The 14,731-nt window shown below is 43.1% G+C and overlaps 1 protein-coding gene across 3 annotated transcripts in view; it reads left to right on the forward strand.

Annotated features, from left to right (window-relative positions):
- The first annotated feature begins 1,733 nt into the window (after positions 1–1,733).
- STRN (striatin) overlaps positions 1,734–14,731 on the forward strand; it is a 111,561-nt gene continuing 98,563 nt past the window's right edge. Inside the window, exon 1 of one of the 3 annotated variants that reach the window (XM_027113387.1) lies at positions 1,734–2,140. In XM_027113387.1, coding sequence (XP_026969188.1) covers positions 1,907–2,140 — 234 coding nt within the window. In that variant the 5' untranslated portion in view covers positions 1,734–1,906. The remainder of the gene's footprint in view (positions 2,141–14,731) is intronic. The other 2 variants (XM_027113389.1, XM_027113388.1) reach the window with 2 other exon arrangements.

Consider the following 14,731-nt stretch of genomic DNA (forward strand, 5'->3'; position numbering starts at 1 on the left):
TACTTAAATCCTTCAGATGAAAAACTATGCCATTGTTGCATTATTGTCCCCTTGATACTGTGATAGATCTGACAAGTAAGAGAGGAGGCAACCTGTTAACAGAACTAGCAATCAGGAATTCTGGTTTCTAGTTTTGACTGTGCCACTCACTCAAAGCCTCATTGTGAACAAGTTCAACTTCTTTGGACTTCAGTTTCCTAAACTGTAAAATGAGAGGACTGGGTAGTATCTCAGAGGACGCTTACAGCCAAAATAATTTACGACACAGGGAGTTTGGTCAGGCCTGGATTAAACTTTTATTACAATAAAGAATGAATTCATAAAGCTGAAACATTGAATAACTGGGAGAGAGAGCTAGCCATCTTTGCAACCAGATTAGATACAATGTGTTTCCTGTCCTTTCCACAAGTAGCAATGGGAAGAGGGGGAGGGGGGAGCACAGGGACAGGATGTCCTTCCCTGACATGTCACTCACCAGCCTATATCTTTACATTTTTTTCATGGCCACAAAAGAATTACAAAATGACTTGCTATGGGGACAAAATAAGTGCTTAATTTCAAGTTCATTTGTTAAGTTTTTTTCAGGTGCCTTCCTTTCATTATCGCTGTAGTGTGAATTTATAGTGACGTAACTTCAAAGACTTGGGAGAGGATAACATTTAGAGAGAAAGACTAGAAAGGAGTTCGGTGTGCTTTCGGTAGGCTAATACTATCGCCAGTTTGCAAATGAACCGTGGAAGAAACTGGGAACCCGACAAGTGAAAAGGGAGAAGTGCCTGGATACCTAAGATAGCTCTAGGGAGCAGAAAGGCACTTTTGTTTTTTCAGGTAATTTAACTTTAAGGCACTGTGAGAATTGACTGTATATTTGCCAGTCTCCCTTTGATGGCAGGAATAGTGTCATTTATCTTTATATCCCCAGTGACAGATAGCACTTAGAGTCAAATATTTGCTGAAATGACTATAAATTGCTCGGGAATAAGAAAAAACGAGATTGAAATAACAAAGCCTTGGCTATCCGAAACTTTTACAGGATTTACTGCAACATTATCTACAAAGGGAAAAGGACTTCAGCGGAGTAGTGTTTCAGATGAAGTGTCAACAAACCAGAATTTGGAATAAGCAGAAAGCTGCTGGGTTGAGTCCAGGAGAGAGATGATCAGAGTTCCTTCTAAGTGAAAACTGATCAGGCAACAGGTTTGATTAAACCCTAAGTGTAAAAGAAAGGCAGGAGCGACAGCGATACGGAAATGTACAGAACTCAGGAGTGTCTAGGGTCAGAGAATCACCCAAGTCGGAGCAGAAGGGAGAGGTCTGAATGTGCTGGCTGGAGAACCCCGGTCCAGCCGCCGAACTGGCGAAGCTCGCTTTGAGCTTGTTTCTTAGCAGAACTACCAGGAAGCCCTGAAAGATGTGCAGCTCGGGCTGGCATTGCAGCGCGATAACTTCCGTGTGTGTGTGTGTGCAACAGCGAGCGTCGCCCGAGAACTTCCGCGTGCGAGGGAGACTGCAGCACCACCCGCCAGCGCCCTGCCCCTAGAGTGAGGAAACCCGCGCTCCCCGCCGGGGGGCGGCCCCCTCCGCCGCGGGCATGGGCGGGACTGGGGCTGGGGCAGGGCCGCGGCCCCGCCCCAGCCGATCGCAACCCCACAGGCCGCCCGGGCCGCGCTCGCCGGCGCCACGCCCCGCGACTACATTTCCCAGCAAGCCCCGGGAAGCCCGCGCGCCGCAGTTGACCCATTTCCCGGCCCGTCCCGGGCTCGGTCGGCCCCCGCGCCCAGGCGGCTGCTCCCTGCTGACTGGGGTGTGGGCGGGGAGCGGCGGAGGGAGGAGGAGGCGCTGCTGGCCGCTGCAGTTGCCTCCGCTGCTGGGCGCCTGGGCAGCTCCCCCGGTTCCCGCGGCCGCCATGGACGAGCAAGCGGGTCCCGGCGTCTTCTTCAGCAACAACCACCCGGGCGCCGGCGGTGCCAAGGGTCTCGGGCCTCTGGCGGAGGCTGCCGCGGCCGGCGACGGGGCGGCTGCGGCGGGGGCGGCCCGAGCCCAGTACAGTCTCCCGGGGATCCTGCACTTCCTGCAGCACGAGTGGGCCCGCTTCGAGGTCGAGAGAGCCCAGTGGGAAGTGGAGCGGGCGGAGCTGCAGGTAAAGACCCTCCCGGCCTGGCCCTCTTCATCCCGCCTCTTCGCTCCCTTCCGCCCCGCCCCGGACCCTTCCCCCTCCCCCGCTCAGCCCTCGCTCGTCCCCTCCCCCTTTGCTCCCGCCCATCCCACCCAGAACCTTGTCCCCTTCCTCCCTTCACCTTTGCCTTTCGCCGACCCCACGTCCTCGACCCAGGTTCCCACTCCCGCCCGTGATGCGTTGTTTACCCTCCCCGCACCTTTTCATCTGCTCCTTCCCACTCTTAACTCTCAGGCTCATTTCAGCGCTCTTGCCATTCCACATCTTAGGTCTTCCCTTTCAGTTTACTAATTGGGCTGACAGTAGTTTTGCGAGATGAGCAAATCATGTCCTGTCCTAGTGAGTCCCATCCTAGGTCTAGAGACGGTCCCCGTAAAAGGTGTTGACAGTTGGCGCCTGTCTGTAAGGAAGGTGATCAAAGAAGACCAGAAGTTGTGTCCGTGGGGCCTTGACTTTAGGCAAGATGCTGCTCTTGGGCCAAAGTGTTACTAGGAATGTCGGCTCCCTTTTTATATATGTAAATGTTTCTTCTCTTCCTTCTCTCTCACCCCCTCCCGCGTTTCTTTCAGCTGTTTTAGATTCGTGGATTTTGAATGAATTTCGTGGACTTTCACAGTCAGATGATGGTTCAGGGATGGTTTTCAGTTCTCAGAATCTGAAGCTTCCTAAGGGTTAATTTTCTGTTCAAGGTTTTGTGAGATTAACTTGTAATTTAAAAGGAACTAAAAGGGGCTTTAAAGTTGATTACATTTCCTTTCATAATCTGCAAGGTAAAGTATTGGGTTGGTTGGAAGGTTCGTTCAGTTAATGAATGCGTTGTTCAATAAAGTTCTTAGTGAAAAAGAAAAATGTGTCTCTTATTTTTACTGAAAACCGAACGAGCTTTTTGGCCAGCCCAGTATATCCCGGGAGGAAGCTATCGTGGGCTCTTAGAAGAATGAAAGTGAGGCTGATATTTTGCAGGCCCTTCTGAATTGGTAAGTAGGTTTCAGTGGTTGTTCTTAAAACTTTCAAGGCACTTCCAAGGCATACACCAATTTCACCAAGAACTTAAAGAACTCTGAGTGGCTGTGCCTTTCTGTTTTACTGGCTAATACTGTATGCTTATGAAATCTGAGTGTAGTTATGGTTGGTGAAACACTTGAAGTTAAAATGCTACCCACGGTGTCACCGTTTTGGGTAGCATGTATTTTCTTTGGCACTTTAAAAAAAGAAAAGGAGAAATAGAATCATGTGCTGGAACGGGCTGCTTTGGTGGAGTGGAAGTGGTCGTGGAAGGAGCAAGCAGAAAGGGTTATAATACAAGCTGTGGTTGCTGCCAGCTCTGTGACCTTGAGGAAATCCTTTAACCTCTTTGAACTTCACTTCCATCATTTATTCAGCATATTTATTGAGTGCTTATACTGTGCCTCTAGGCCCTGGGATTAACAAAACTGACAAAGCCTCTGCCCTCATAGAGCTTATGTTTTAGTCGGGAGGCAAACAGTCAGCAAATGCAACTATATAGTGTACTGATCCACAGTGCAGCTGCTATGGGAAAAATAAATCAGGGTACAAGTGTAGAGTGTGATAGGGGCAGCTGTTTTAGATGGAGTGGTCAGGGAAAAATTTGTAATTTTTCTCATAATGAACTAGCAATGCATTCCATAAGTGAGCTTGTGGATTTCAGACTTAACGGAAGTATTAAAGGCAGGCTTTAACTTTAATGTTGTACAGTTGTGGATAATGATTTTTGTATGCAGCTGCTTAAATTTTAATTTCTTATCCAGTTTAGGGAATGTAAGATAAATCACACTACTTTGTTCAAAAACAAACAACAATTCTTACCTCATTACCTGGGAAATTTGAGAATTTCCAACCTATCTCAACTCCTTTCCCCCCAACCCCCATATTTAACTTTTCAATTTACCTGTAACTGTAGTTACTCTTTAGTTATGCCCCCTCTACGCCTTCCCCCAAAGTATACACATACTACTTACCGGGTTATTTATCGCAAATCTTAAACTTCTGGTAGGTTTCCCATTGGTGCTCATCATATTAAGGGTACTACATTTTTACAGTATCTTTTGGTTTGTGCTCCAATTAAATTAAGCATCCATGGAGAAACTTAGAAAATGTGCCATAGTTTTTAAACAGAACAAGTATGTATTTTGGAAGGAGAGAGTTCACAGGAATCTGTGCTCTTTGACCCTTTTATTAGCATAATTGAAAATATATTTTAAAAATCATTTCTTTACATCAACATCATTAAATTTGACCATGTCCTTTTTTTTTCTTTTCCCATTGGAATTTTTCTAGAAAAACAGTAGGAAATAAGAATTGAATGAATGAAATTTGGATCAGTTGGTATCCTCCTTTTATTTTTAAATCTCTGCTTAAGTCATTAACACTAGAGTCAACAAAAATACCTTTAAGATTAGGTCTAATTTGTCCCTTCAGGAACCTGTCAGTCCTGCTCTTTCAAGTTGCCAGGGCAGAGTTGTGAAAGGCAGTCCAAGCTCTCATCTCCCTGGCCTGCCGGCACCACTTCCTCCTTCCTTCAGATCTTGGGAGTAAGGAACTGGCCACATTGTGCCAAAAAATTGGACATTTTTTGCCCCCTTGCCCATCTAGGTTAATATGAAATTCTCTTTTTACTTTTGGCAATCCCCCTCCTGCCTCACCACCACCATTCATATGAGAATAGGTAATTCATGGGAAAAGATTGGTTACGGTTATTATTGAGCTTTATATTTGTGTAAGGAATTGGAGATAGAATACAAATCATAACATTTGAGAGAATTTTCTGTGTATGAGACATTGTGCTAGATGATTTCAAAGAAACAGTCTAATAGGAATGATAGAACAAACAAAATGCAGTAGAATCAGAGTTTATCATTTGGGGGGTTTAAATTTTCTTAGGCTAGCATAAGAGAGGAGGGCTAATAGTGAATGGGGAGATTAGCAGGAAGAAAGAATTTATGAAGTAATGAGAACCTAAGGCTCAGTATTTGAAAATTACTGACTTCTGGGAAAGAAGCATGTAAGTAAAAAATAGAAGGTATTGTTCCTAGATTTAGAAGTTTGTGTGTGGTAGGGGAGGCTCTGCTGTCTACCTGGAAATGCTGAATTGCATGAAAAAAGGTGATATGATTGAGTATTAGGGCATATGGTATGGAGGCTGTGCTGGAATGTTTATGAGTCTGGGTTTTGGCATTATTGGTTCATATTTTCATTCAACAAATGTTTTCAAGTACCTACTTCATACCAAGTCCTGTTCTAAGGCACTGGAGAAACAATAACGATTAAAACAGATCCTACCTGCATGAAGCTTAAATCGTGGGGGAAGACTGGCAGCAATAAATGAATACATTCATCAGACGTTGGGTGGTAATAAGTGCTGTGATAAGGTAAGGTAAGGAGGATATGGAGCGCTTGAGAGGGTGGAGTGGGGAAGAAAGGCTTTACTATTGTTAAGGTGTTATTTAAACAAAGACCTGAAAAGGTGACATCTGAGGAAAGAGTGTTCTAGGCAGAGGGAAGAGTAGGGGGAAGGGGAAACATGCTCAGAATGTTTGCAGAGTGTTTAGGCAAGTGTGGCTGGAGTAGAGGAGGAGAATGGAAGAAATGATGTCAGAGATACTGGGTCTTGCTCATTGTAAGGACTTTATTTTTACCTCAGCAAGATGGGCACCTGTTGAAATGTTTTGAGCAAAAGAGTGACACCATCTTTAAATGCAACCCTTTGCAAGGATCCAGAATAGACTTGGAGGGGAGAAAGGGGAGATAAATCAAAGTCTAGTTAGGAGGCTATTCTAATAATCCAAGCCAGAGGTGAACTAGGGCAATAGTGATGCGATAGGTGAATAATATTCACATGTGATACATACTCAAAATATAATGGATCCTGAATACATTTTTGGAGGTAGAACTAGCAAGATATGCCGAACGATAGGTTGTGAGATTTGAGAAAAAGGGGAGTCAATTATGACTCAATTATTATTATTATTTTTTTTTGCGGTACGCGGGCCTCTCACTGCTGTGGCCTCTCCCGCCGCAGAGCACAGGCTCCGGACGCACAGGCTCAGCGGCCATGGCTCACGGGCCCAGCCGCTCCGCGACCAGGATCTTCCCGGACCAGGACACGAACCCGTGTCCCTGGCATCGGCAGGCGGACTCTCAACCACTGCGCCACCAGGGAAGCCCTCAATTATTTTGACTGAGCAGCTTCATAGGACTATTGTGAAGGTTTACCGAGCATTTATTTATTTTTAAATTTTTTTAATTTTTGGCTGCTTTGGGGTCTTCGTTGCTGCACGCGGGCTTTTCTCTGGTTGCGATGAGCAGGGGCTACTCTTCGTTGTAGTGTGCAGGCTTCTCATTGCGGTGGCTTCTCTTGTGGAGCACGGGCTCTAGGCACGCGGGCTTCAGTAGTTGTGGCTCGTGGGCCCTAGAGCGCAGGCTCAGTAGTTGTGGCGCACGGGCTTAGTTGTTCCGCGGCATGTGGGATCTTCCGGGACCAGGGCTCGAACCCGTTCTTCTGCATCGGCAGGCGGATTCTTAACCACTGCGCCACCAGGGAAGCCCTACTGAGCATTTAAATGGACAAAATAAGTACTTAAAATGACAGTTTATGTTTTGTTATTATTATAACTATTATTTACAATTACAGTGAAATGCAACATGGCATAGACCTGGATTTAAATCTTTGCTTTAAAACTTACTATTTTATTTCATGCTAAAAATATATGTTTACCGTAATTATGACCTCTCAGGACCTTAGTGTCCTCATTTGTAAGGTGAGGCTGATAAACTACCTTGTGAGAATTAAATGAGATATTTTAAAATATCTAGCAGAAGTCTGATACATAACACAAAGTAAGGGCCGAATAAATAAATGGTATCAAGTGCATGATGTTAAATTTGTACTCCAATTTGTCTCCTTGTCCCCAGAGAAAAGCAGAATCTTCAGTCATAAATCTTCTAAGGCTAGAGCATGTAATTGTCATCCTGGGACCATGCAGTCTAATACTCTGGGTCTGATCATGGCACTCAGGGACATTTATGGAGGAGTGAATTATTGCCATTCCATAGCAATCAGTCTCTCTCCCCGCTGCCCTTGGAGCGCCCAGACAGGTAGCATCAGGGCCACTGTGAGGGGGGACACAGTGAGGGAAGGCCAGGAGGAAGTGGGGGCCACCCTGCGGTATCCTGTCCCCTCCTGAGGCACCGTCAGGTGGGATCCAGGGTGGGACTCAGTGTCCAGGAGCCCAGGAGAGGCCACAGGGACCCTCAGGCCAGGAAAGGCAGGCCCGAGGCGGGCTGCCCTGGGCCCAGGGGAGTAGAGGCAAGGTTCCTTGGAGGAGCAGACTCCCCCGGGCAGCCGACCACCATGCTCCTGGCCTGGTGGGTGGTCACAGCCCATCTTTCTCTCCCCCAAGGGGACTCGCCGAGAGAGAGAGGGGGTGGCCAGCAGTGTGACCTGTCTGTCACGTGAGCTGGGCGCCCAGGCTGGATGTGAGCTCCCTCCAGAGCACGTAACAGGCGGGGTTCACTCACAGGGCTGGGCTGGGCTGGGACGGACGCCCCGACCCGGCCCTTCGGCACCCTCTCGCCTCATCTGTCCGTCGGTCAGCCTCAAGACATTGACTGTATACTTGAAATGTTCTTGCTTTTCTTTATAATCCACTATGTGTCTGTTGTTTGGAACATATAAATTTCTCTGAATATGTTTGTCTTAACCTTGCATGACTTTTTGGATAACAAATTATATACATTTACCAACCACTCTATAAAACTAATCTTTGGTATTATTTGGCCTTTTTAAACCACTTCCTTTTAACTTGGAACAGGTGAACCCCATTGTGGTATGGTATAATTTTGTAAACAGGTTCGTTTTTCATTCATATTCTTGACAATTTATAATCTTTAAATATATTTTGGAAAGATTATAGAGGTTCTACTCTTTTAAAACATATCCTAGTATTTGTCACTTTAGTTCAGTGTTTTTCAACTTTAGCTGCAATCTTAGAATAATCTGAGAAGCTTTAAAAAATATTCGTTTCCTGGCCTGTACCCCAGATCATTTAAATCAGATAAGAATTAGGGGGTCCATGGCATTAGTATTCTTTTGAGTTTCCTGGTGGCTCTAATATACAGCAAGGATTGAGAACCATTGCTTTAGTCGTCCTTTTCTGTTATTATGTATGTTAGTGATTTCAACACTTGTGTTTGTATTCCAGATATGGATGACTTTTTATATAATTTGGGATATAATTTCTGTTATTTTTCTATTATTCTTTCTGATGGTACCTAGCATTTTTAGGCAGTAGAATATTATAGCTTGAATCACCTCCTGCTGAATGAGAGATATAATGATATAGTAATCTTTGAGCTGGAATAAACTTTGGAAGTAATCACCTACAACTTTATTTTAGAGGTAAAGTGAAGCCCAGAGAAGGGTTAAATGACCACGAATGAAATAGGTTTCATACAAGCCCTGTCACTTAAATCTCCAGATACCTTTATGGTTTTTAAAAAACTTCTCAAATACATTATCTTCCTTGATCCTTACAACCTTCTCAGTTAATCAGAGTCACACTAATGTGACTTATCATTTCCCTTTTTATTTTAAAACAACAAACATGGAGATTTTACTGTGTTCTACATACTGTTCTCTAGCTTATTTTATTAGCTACATTTAAGATTTCCTCTTGACTTTGGTGTTCTGTAGTGTCATTATGATGTGTCAAGGTATAGATTTCCTTTTATTTTATTTGGGACTTTGTTAGGCTTGAATCTCTAGATTGACATCTCATTAGTTCTGCAGAATTCTTGGTCATTATCTCTTTAGATTTCTCCTCTATCTTATTCTCTTTTCTTTTCCTTTTGGGTCTCTGATTACATGTATCTTAGGCCTTCTTTATCTGCTCTATATTTCCCATTTTTTTTATCACTACATGCTTTTTTCCAGATAGTTTATTCTGATTTATCATCCAGTCCATTAATTTTCTCTACAGTTGAATCTAGTGTTTTAAGGTCATCTAGTGAGTTTGTGATTTTGGTTATTGTTGAACTTCAGTTTTGGTTCCATTTATAAATCTGCTGCATCTTTTCTTAGCAGCTTCCTATTCCCTGAAGATATTTTCAGAGTCGTCTTTTATTCTTCAAACCTAGTAAGTATAGTTATTTCTTTTTCTTTGTTTTTTTTTTCTATTTTTTTTTTTTTTTTTTAACTGATCTCCATTAGAGGATGCTAATTAACCAACACATTATTTTGAAAAATAATAGATAAAAGAATTGTTTCAATTGATTGATCTTATGCATTTATTTTATGAGGTGTACACTGGGTGACCAAATATTAGATGATGGGATAACTGACTGTCTCCATACAAGTATTCCAGCTAACAAAGACGGCATAGTGGAAATAGAAGATCACCATGTTGCCATGCGCTGGCACGTAGATGAGCATGGAGCCTGAGGGAGTGGCCTAGAGGACAGATACCTTGAGATAGTGGAAAGTGGCCTAGAAGCTGGGACATCACCTGGATGAGGAGTTGCACAGTGTGAGGCATGGTGAATGCACTGAACACCGAAAGGCCCCAGGGGTAGCACAGAAAGGAGAGGAGATCCAGTTAGCCTGCTTCACGCCATCACACATCAGCACGGGAAATTGTTTTGGAAACTAGAAGTTAAAAATCAAGGTTTCAGCAGGACCACGCTCCCTTCAAAGCCTCAAGGGGAGGATCCTTCTTTGCTTCTACCAGTTTCTGGTAGCCCCGGGTGTTCATTGGCTTGTGACAGTGTTAACTCTGATCTCTGCCTCTTCACATGGCCTTTTTCCCTCTGAGTCTGTCTCTTTGTTTTTAATTAATTAATTTATTTATCTTTGGCTGCATTGGGTCTTCGTTGCTGCAAGCGGGCTTTCTCGTTGCAGTGAGCGGGGGCCTACTCTTTGTTGTGGTGCATGGGCTTCTCATTGCGGTGGCTTCTCTTGTCACAGAGCATGGGCTCTAGGCACACGGGCTTCAGTAGTTGTGGCAGGTGGGCTCAGTTGTTGTGGCTCGCGGACTCTAGAGTTGTGGCTCGCAGGCTCAGTAGTTGTGGCTCATGGGCTTAGTTGCTCTGCGGAATGTGGGATCTTCCAGGACCAGGGCTGGAACCCGTGTCCCCTGCATTGGCAGGCGGATTCTTAACCACTGTGTCACCAGGGAAGTCCCCAGTTATTTTGAAGTTGGAGTCTCTTTTCTTCCTATGTGTGAGGTCTTGGAGGTCCCTTTCTGTGGTCTGCTGTTTTTGCTGGCTCCTGCTCATGATGACTTGTTTCTTTGTATGCATAGATACCTGTGTGCTGCTCACTGTCCTTGAAAAAGTATAGGACTAAATCAGGCCTCAAATAAAGGTTTCTTCTTCAGAAAGTTTTGCCTTTGTTTCTGGTGGGTTTCTAGAGGCATTACCTAGACTGACCCACTTTAAAGCAAATTCGTTGCTTGAAGTTTTGGAGCACCCAAATAGTTGACGCCTATTTTGGTTGTAAATACTTATGTGGGCCAATATACTTCTGCTTCACCTTTGCCTTGAGGGTATAGGCCCTTTAGGGCCTTAGCTAAATGTATATCTCCTATTAGACTCTATACTCTGGATGGTTCTGGTCTTTGCATTTTGCCTTTTGGGTCCTGCAAAGCTGTCAAAACTGAAGCTCGGATTTGTTCTGATTGGTCATCACCAAAGGGCAAAAGTGGCTTTTGTTCCCTTACCTCATGGGTTCCCATTTTCCCTTCAATTTTGGTCAAATAATTCCTTACTTTCTCACCAGCTTTGCTTTTTTTTTTTTTTTCCTTTTTTGCGGTACGCGGGCCTCTCACTGTTGTGGCCTCTCCCGTTGCGGAGCACAGGCTCCAGAGGCGCAGGCTCAGCGGCCATGGCTCACGGGCCCAGCCGCTCCGTGGCATGTGGGATCTTCCCAGACCGGGGCACGAACCCGTGTCCCCTGCATCGGCAGGCGGACTCCCAACCACTGCGCCACCAGGGAAGCCCCAGCTTTGCTTTTTAAGATGATTGTAGAAATATTTTATCTAGAACTTTTAGCTCTTTTCAGTAGGAGAGTTGTTTCACGGCATCGTTACTAGAAACTAAATTCTCTTATATTACTTTCAAAAACTGACAAATAAAAATGGCCCCAATAATTATTTGGGGAGAAATATCATTGGTAGCATTTCTTTATCAAGAGATGTGCCTATAGCCCTAAATATTATTTACTATCTAAATTACTTTTCTTTGTACTGGTAGGATACTTACAACTTTTCTCCAAAATCTTGGTAATTTAGGCAGAATTTAAAACAAACTCTTTTACTAATCAGCCTTTGAAAGATGTTTGAAAGTCCAAATAATTGGAACTGGTTTCCCTTTGTCAGCCTACTATGTACTTGATGTCAGCTACACTTTTTTTTTTATACTTTTTGATTTATGGAAGTTTTAATTCTGGGCCATTAGAAATAAAATCGCCCTTGGGATCTTCGGAGTTTCTTGCTTTGGTCGCCATTTTGATAAAACAATTTATTGACCATCATAATTTGACAGTGGAAAGTGTGGACCTTCTAGTCAGACAGCTCCATAACTTCTGATTTATAATTTTTTTGGACCTCATTTTTATTTATTTTATTTTACTTTTAAAATTTTTATTTATTTATTTTTTGGCTACGCTGCTTGCGGGATCTTAGTTCCTGACCAGGGATTGAACCTAGGCCGTCGGCAGTGAAAGCGCAGAGTCCTAACCACTGGACCACCAGCGAATTCCCTGGACCTCACTTTTGTTTGTAAATTGTAGATAACATACCCACCAAGCAGAGTAGTTGTAAGGTTTTTAAAAGATAAAATATGCACAGTACATGACCCATAATAGGTGTCCAATAAATGGTTTGCTCTTCTTGGTTGAAATTTCTAGGGACAGAATGCATTTGATTGCATTGTTTATTTAAATCATGTTTTAGAAGCCATGAACTAGTTTCAGCGATCCATTTGGCATAGTAGCTGCTTACATTCTCTTTGCCCTGTTAGTAGTGATTTAAGGACAATAAATTGACAGTAGTGAAAGCAGGGAGCAGCCCAGAGATGGCAGTAGTAGGTGGTAATAACTTGTAGGCATTGCAGCCTGGAGACATAATAGAGGAAAATTGTAGTTTGGGAGAGAAATCTGAGGCAAGAAAGAGAAGTTGAAAAGGGGGTAGAAGAAAAGAATAGACAGGGAAAGGAGCAGAGGGGTTGAGGGGAACATAGGCAGACAGGAGGCAGAAACTGCACTGCACACATTCACCTGTTCTTAATTCCTAATGGATGTATTTTCTGTAGTCTTCGTTTTAGTACTTACTACTGTAGAATTTTAAGGCTGACAGGGATAGACACTAATCATATTTTTACCTCCTGAGGGACCTTAGAACTTAAGCAGTCTCATCCCTTGTTTTATCATTTAGAGCCAGAGAGAGGAAGTGAATTGTCTTAGATCACTCTGTGAGTTGGTGTAGATTTAGGTTAGAACTCAGGAGTCCCAGTACTCAGGCCAGGCCATTGTTCTCCATACCACATTGTCTCCTTTTATTGATCCCTCACCCTGAATGACTGCTTCTGATCTGAAGTAGACAAGAGAATTATAATATTTACCTGAAATCACTACTAATAGGGTGAAGAGAATGTAAGCAGCTACTATGCTGAATGGATCACTTAAACTAGTTCATGGCTTAACTGTTTAGGTATGCTTTGAATAACTGTCACAATTTAAAGAAAATTCTTATTTATTTCAAGCTTTTCTTCAGGTAAAATAATTTAATGAAACAATTATATTGTAAGGTGCTTAGGAAGAGTCTTCAACAACTTATGTTCCTGAAATGTGTTTAATAATGTATCACTCTAGTTTCTTTTAATACTTTTATTTATTTTTATGTAGTGAATATTGAAATAAAATGTTTATTTCTTTTTAAAAAATGTCTGCAAATTTGGGACTTTTGTAGCTTGCTCTGAGAATAGCCTAATTAAGTTCTGTATATATTTATTAATATAGTTTGTGTTTATTGATCATATATCAAATTTTGTATAGTGCTTTAGTTATTAGGTTATTCTTAGCTCACCTACTTTACATACGCTATATTTGAACAGAGTAATATGTCAATCATGTATTTGCTCTTATGCAGTAAGGTATTTGAGGAAATAAAATTCACCTTCTTTGGCAGACTTTAATGCTGTTTAACTTTTGTTATAAAAATACCCTATCTGAACAAGGTGATGGGATATTAGAAAATACTGTTACATAAGAAGGAAAATTTGTCATACAGTTAGTTAGAAGCAGTATGGCCAAAGGAAAATGAGTAGGTATTTTGTTCTGGAGATAAGATAGGGAGAAAAATAAGGGAGCAGAAGCCCTGGAATTCAGGTGAGCTCTGGGAAATATTGAGTAAGGTTGGGTGGAATAGGTATTTTGGGTGTGGTGAATAGGTTCTCAGCATAACTGCACTACAGGGATCCAAGGAAAGGGCGGGGCCGGGGGGGGAGTGTTTCATCACCGTACACACAGGTTTTATTAGCACTCATTTACATGTGACAGAAATTGGATCCAGTACCAGCATATCTAGTTAGGAGAAATAAACAGGATGTCAAATTCCACAAGGGTGATACCAGTTTCACCTGATGGAAAATTACAGCCCAGTCTGGGACTTGTTCTCAGTTTTTTTGTTTATACCTCCTAAATGAGAAAGTTAAGCAGTGAGCTAAGGAGCCTAAATGATAGGCACAACTAAAACCTGCTCCTGAGGAATGTGGATTCCTATCAAGCTAAAAGGAGGGAATAGGAGGAGCCTGGGGATCTGGGTCAGCATACTTACTGAACTTGAAAAAGCAGTCAGTCAGGGAAGATGGTGCCCTGGTCACACTAATAGAACCCATACTCTATCTGTTGTTTTCTCTCTTTCGTTTCTTCTTTACCCTCCAAAAATAATAATAGTTTTATTTACTCAGCACTTGCCATGTCCCAGGTACGATGCTAAACACTTTACATGTATAATCTTTTTTTTAAACTAATTAATTAATTAATTTATGACTGCACTGGGTCTTTGTTGCGGTGCACGGGCTTTCTCTAGGTGAGGTGAGCGGGGGCTACTCTTCTTTGTGGTGCCCGGGCTTCTCACTGCGGTGGCTTCTCTCGTTGTGGAGCACGGGCTCTAGACACGTGGACTTCAGTAGTTGTGGTGTGCGGGCTCAGTAGTTGTGGCATGTGGGCTCAGCAGTTGTGGCTTACGGGCTCTAGAGCGCAGGCTCAGTAGTTGTGGCGCACAGACTTAGTTGCTCCACAGCATGTGGGATCTTCCTGGATCAGGGGTCGAACCTGTGTCCCCTGCATTGGCAGGCGGATTCTTAACCACTGTGCCACCAGGAAAGTCCCTATAATCTTTTTTAATCATAATTAAAAAAAATCATAATTAAAGGTATTCATAATTATTCCCTAATTCATAGATGAGAAGAGAGGTTAAATAATTTGGCATGAGAAAAGTTTGAGTGATGGGCCTGGGCATAGTAAGTAGAAGGAAATAT

The sequence above is a fragment of the Aethalodelphis obliquidens genome, unplaced genomic scaffold, assembly GCF_003676395.1.
Source record: "Aethalodelphis obliquidens isolate GAN/ISIS:26980383/991018 unplaced genomic scaffold, ASM367639v1 scaffold12, whole genome shotgun sequence".
NCBI classification, from domain to species: domain Eukaryota; kingdom Metazoa; phylum Chordata; class Mammalia; order Artiodactyla; family Delphinidae; genus Aethalodelphis; species Aethalodelphis obliquidens.